The sequence below is a fragment of the Phaethon lepturus genome, unplaced genomic scaffold, assembly GCF_000687285.1.
Source record: "Phaethon lepturus isolate BGI_N335 unplaced genomic scaffold, ASM68728v1 scaffold18875, whole genome shotgun sequence".
In the NCBI taxonomy this organism is placed as follows: domain Eukaryota; kingdom Metazoa; phylum Chordata; class Aves; order Phaethontiformes; family Phaethontidae; genus Phaethon; species Phaethon lepturus.
Genome location: NW_010542888.1, coordinates 349 through 5,082, shown reverse-complemented (window position 1 = coordinate 5,082; position 4,734 = coordinate 349). Strand labels below are relative to the sequence as shown.

Sequence of the window (4,734 nt, the reverse complement as noted above, 5' to 3'; positions counted from 1 at the left end):
GTAGTGTGTGGGAAAAAAGGGGGGGGGGGGAAATCAATCTCCCAAACCAATAAACTCCAAGGTCTGAGTGATTTTTTCCCCCCTTCCTCCTGTACACCATTCAACTCTGAGGCCAAACTGTTTACACAGCTAACACCAGATTCACAGAATCTAAGCTGCCAATTTACACCAGATAGATACAGAAATTACGCTCCAAACAAACTCAAGATCTAGGTGATCCTTCCCCTTCCTATCCTGCTAGTGCTACATCCTCAATGGCTTTAAGGCAACCCAAAGTTGCCATTCTTGCCTCAGTCTTCACTGTCTTATTTACAAAAAACAACCTCAAAAACCAACAAACTTTTTCCACCAAGGGCCTTACCATTTGGAACCAGAACAAATATCTGCAAATCTCTCTCAAGGATCAAAAATCTCAAGGATTTTTTTTTTTTTCCAAAATGTCTCTAATCTAGCAAACATAGCCACTCAACTGTAACATATACAAAATGTGTTTGCAAGACCAGGGCCTCAGTTATTTTCCTCCCCATCCCCACTGCCTGCCTAATTTATAGCACTTTCAGCTATTTTATGACGAAGTTTTAGGAAACCAATATCTCTTTGCTTTTCCGTATTGTTTATAGAGCAACTATACCTTCAGACAAAATGCAAACAAAGCTTCTCATACACTGAAATTGTTAAAGTAGCAGGAAAATTCAATACTAAAGGAAGAGGAATACAGGACTGGAAACAAAAATTTACTAGATCACTGAGTTACACCTATTTCTCTCTCTGCCACAGCATTATGTAATCCCTTTCATAAACTGAAAAATCTGTTTCATAATTCATATTGTTGAACTCGCTGTCAAATCAATCCAACACTAACAGAACAGGTAGTCTAAATTATGCCTCAGATTCTGATGTAAGAGTCAACTTCACTAAGGGTAACCCCACCACTTGCTTCAAGTACCCCACTGCCTGCCTAATTTATAGCACTTTCAGCTATTTTATGACGAAGTTTTAGGAAACCAATATCTCTTTGCTTTTCCGTATTGTTTATAGAGCAACTATACCTTCAGACAAAATGCAAACAAAGCTTCTCATACACTGAAATTGTTAAAGTAGCAGGAAAATTCAATACTAAAGGAAGAGGAATACAGGACTGGAAACAAAAATTTACTAGATCACTGAGTTACACCTATTTCTCTCTCTGCCACAGCATTATGTAATCCCTTTCATAAACTGAAAAATCTGTTTCATAATTCATATTGTTGAACTCGCTGTCAAATCAATCCAACACTAACAGAACAGGTAGTCTAAATTATGCCTCAGATTCTGATGTAAGAGTCAACTTCACTAAGGGTAACACCACCACTTGCTTCAAGTAGCATACAATTCAAGAGGTGTGAGTGATAGGCAAGATAGGACCCTGAATCATAGTAATTATCCCTTCAAATAACTTGCTCCTTTCTAAAAAAGTTACTCTATTGACAATTAGACAACAGACAGAAGCTTTTAATAAAAAAAAACAAACACAAACCTTTTTATATTTGCATTAGACCATTTCCCAACTTTCAGCTACCTATCAGATAAATGTGTCTAAACTAGTCTCTGCATATCTTTGCTTTCCTTTCAGTAGAAATATTTTTATTGAGCTGGTTTGCATTATAATACTGACAGTTTTGCAGTCTCTGGCTGTGGATAAGATCCAAGCAAAATGATGAATTTGGCACAAAGCAAGGTTGATTTAGTGTGTTGACATTAATTACCCATTTTGATTAACAGTCTTTCAAGTGCTTTATGCTTTAGTTTTAAAAATTACGTGCATGTTTAATTCAGAAAGAGGGATAGCTGGTTTTGTAGAAGTTAATCCAAATACATCTCTCATTACAAATATGAAAAGTAGCAGCTATAAGTATGAAAATATTAAAAAGGAGAGAATGACAGGGAAAATATTTGTATTCTATAGCAAAAATATTAGCACATACTGTTACATCTTATTAGCTTAAAAAAACAACCTTTGGATTTTCTACACTGTTTAAAGCTGTAAATCATGTTCCTTTTAAAACACATACTCAGGTTTGGGAAACTGTGTAAGTTCGAATTTCCCATCGGCTTCTGTTCTGACATAATAGTTAAAGGCAGGCCACAGACACCTTTGTTGGCCAGGTCAACTGCTGCACGGTTATGCTATCCTGAAAGGCAGATTCACCTCTTGCATACTATGGACACCACAATAAATTTTTCTTTCCAGTGTACATCATACATAAACAATATATTTTCTCAGTGCCTCACTGTAGCAAAATGCATATTAATGTGTTTAAATTAACAAATAAAAAAGTAGTCTCAAAAGCTTTACTCTCCCCTAATTGAACCACAAGAATACCAGAAGAGAATAATAAAGGTGGCAGCTCAGCATGTACTGTATGTAGATCATTATGGAGGTGCTGCAGAGGACATCATCATGACAGCTGTTGTTTAGTTTTTCAGCAAGGATGAAACCCTGAAAACACTGAAGTCTACAAAAAAAATCCCAGCAACTTCAACAGAAGTGTTTGGCTTAAATAAATTACAGTATTTGTTTAAGTGTCTCTTATCACTACAAGAGACCTCTGTAAACTACTCTTTTTAAAATATCACATGTAATTCATGCTATTAGTGTTAATTACGGCAATTAAGGTCAGAGTAATTTTATAAACAAAATATGTATTAGCTATAAATTTTAATTATAGCTACTGTTCCTCAGTTGGGAATAACCTAATTTATAGAGCTACTACCCCAAATTACATGTCCTCTAATTTTTTCTATGGAAAATTAGCAATAGCAGAAAGAGCAAAGAAGGATAGAGAGTATTTATATCACATGAATGAGTAGAATGTTTCATACTTGGAAGATTTAAAGTCATGCTTTCTGATGCTATACATTTCATTCCAGATGCTAGTTTTGGCATTTTTATATACCACAGTACGGTATCTAGGCACATAAAAAGGGAATTCCAATGGAACATACCCCTTGTTCATGTCTTAGGCACATAGTTAGCTAGTCACTAGAAAAGCTGGCTGTTGTACTTAAAGGGCTGGCAACTCACACTTCAGCCTACTGCATGCAAGTCTGCTAGCATATGAGCTGGACAGAATGAATGTTCAAATGTTAGCACCTCCTCTTCTCCACCAAAACATCTGAAACCAGTACTTCTTTTTACCAATGTCTGTTGCCAGAGGAGGACCCCTTTCATTGCAAATCACAACATATTCAGGACTCTACAACTAGTTATTCACATCCCATCTTTGGGATCTCTGTTTCTCTCCTCATTGTACTTTTATACCTCTGTTAACCCACTTAGACCTCCAGGGTCCAAGTCAGAAAATTCAGAGCATTGCTCTAGCTCATAGAAACAGCAGGAAATACACCACCATCAACCTGGGATGGTTTGATGAAGCGAGTGAGAGTTGCAAGGCAGGGCTTAGAAAGGTGCTAGAGTTTGAGAGATAAGTACAATTGCATTTACTGTTAAAACAAATGCTGTAACAATTTCCATAACTATTTTATAATTACAGAAAAACACAGCTGACTAATATGCTTCCATTATGTTAAACAAACCTGTTGCATTATAGAATACATACTGCATAACAGACTCTGTGCAACACAGTAAGGAGTTTTTACTTTCTTCAGCAGTGAAATATATTAAACAGAAAAAAAAATTGTTCACATCACGTGAATCTCATTCCCTCAGTCATTCTGAGCAAGCATCTCAAACTCCACATTTGATTTCGAGATAATGCCCAAGTTTCAGGCACTTGGCCATCAGAATAGTATCCAAATGGGCATCTGGGCACCAATACAATGCTATGTGCAAAAAGCATCAGACACCTCAGAATGATCATCTTGGAGTGCCCACATGCTTACTTAAAAGCTTGACAGGTGGATCAGAAATCCAGAGCTGGAGAGGGACAGAAAAAATTCAGAAATCTCTGAATAGGCAAATATCTGAATAGGAAGACCAGTGACTCTGGAGAGAAATATAATTTCAGCAGTATGAAGGGAAAGTTCCTTGTGAGAACTTAGTCCAGTTACATAGCTACACATTTTAAGCTGTGATCTACTTTTTGATATGCACTACATTATTAGTATAACTACAGAAAAAACCCTCCAAAGTATTTTAAATAAATTTCATACATACTTACTTTGGCAATATTTTTAACTGGTTTTCTCTAAGTTCCAATATCTGGAGTTTAGTTAATCTGTAACAGAAATGCATAACAAATTATCACATTATACTGTATTTTATGACAAAAGAAATCTCAGAATTTATTTACATTGATAAACTTCAAAAAAGATCTACAAGTTTGAAACATTTTTTTTGTGTAAGAATACAAGTATGTTTTGTATAGCAATCTGCATGTCATTTTAAATTAATTTATTGATTGCGGTTTGGTTTTGATAAAGCAGCAAACAAACTGGATCTTGCCTGCTTTTCTGCATCTGCTTGAACACAGTTCCTTTCCTTCATGCCATAGATTTTAAAGCACTTCATTAGATTCATTATGGGTATATGTTATCATCATATACAGAAGTACACAGGAAGTAAAAGAAGAAAGGCAGGATCAGTCCACACAAGTTAAGATGCTGAATTTCTAATACTGGTGATGTATCAAACCATTTCATATAAAAAGCCTCATCACAGGAATACCTGCGGTCTTCCACATGGCAAAAACAACCTTTAAATTAATCTTGTATTTCCTTCCATATTCTCTTTCT

At 35.7% G+C, this 4,734-nt stretch overlaps 1 protein-coding gene across 1 annotated transcript in view; it reads right to left on the bottom strand.

Annotated features, from left to right (window-relative positions):
- Nucleotides 1-4,217, bottom strand: part of LOC104621656 (protein LAP2-like) — a gene marked incomplete at both ends in the record, with an annotated part of 20,236 nt that extends 16,019 nt beyond the window's left edge. Inside the window, one exon of the mRNA XM_010288194.1 lies at nucleotides 4,161-4,217. Within this exon, the coding sequence (XP_010286496.1) occupies nucleotides 4,161-4,217 (57 nt within the window). The remainder of the gene's footprint in view (nucleotides 1-4,160) is intronic.
- Nucleotides 4,218-4,734: the final 517 nt, after the last annotated feature.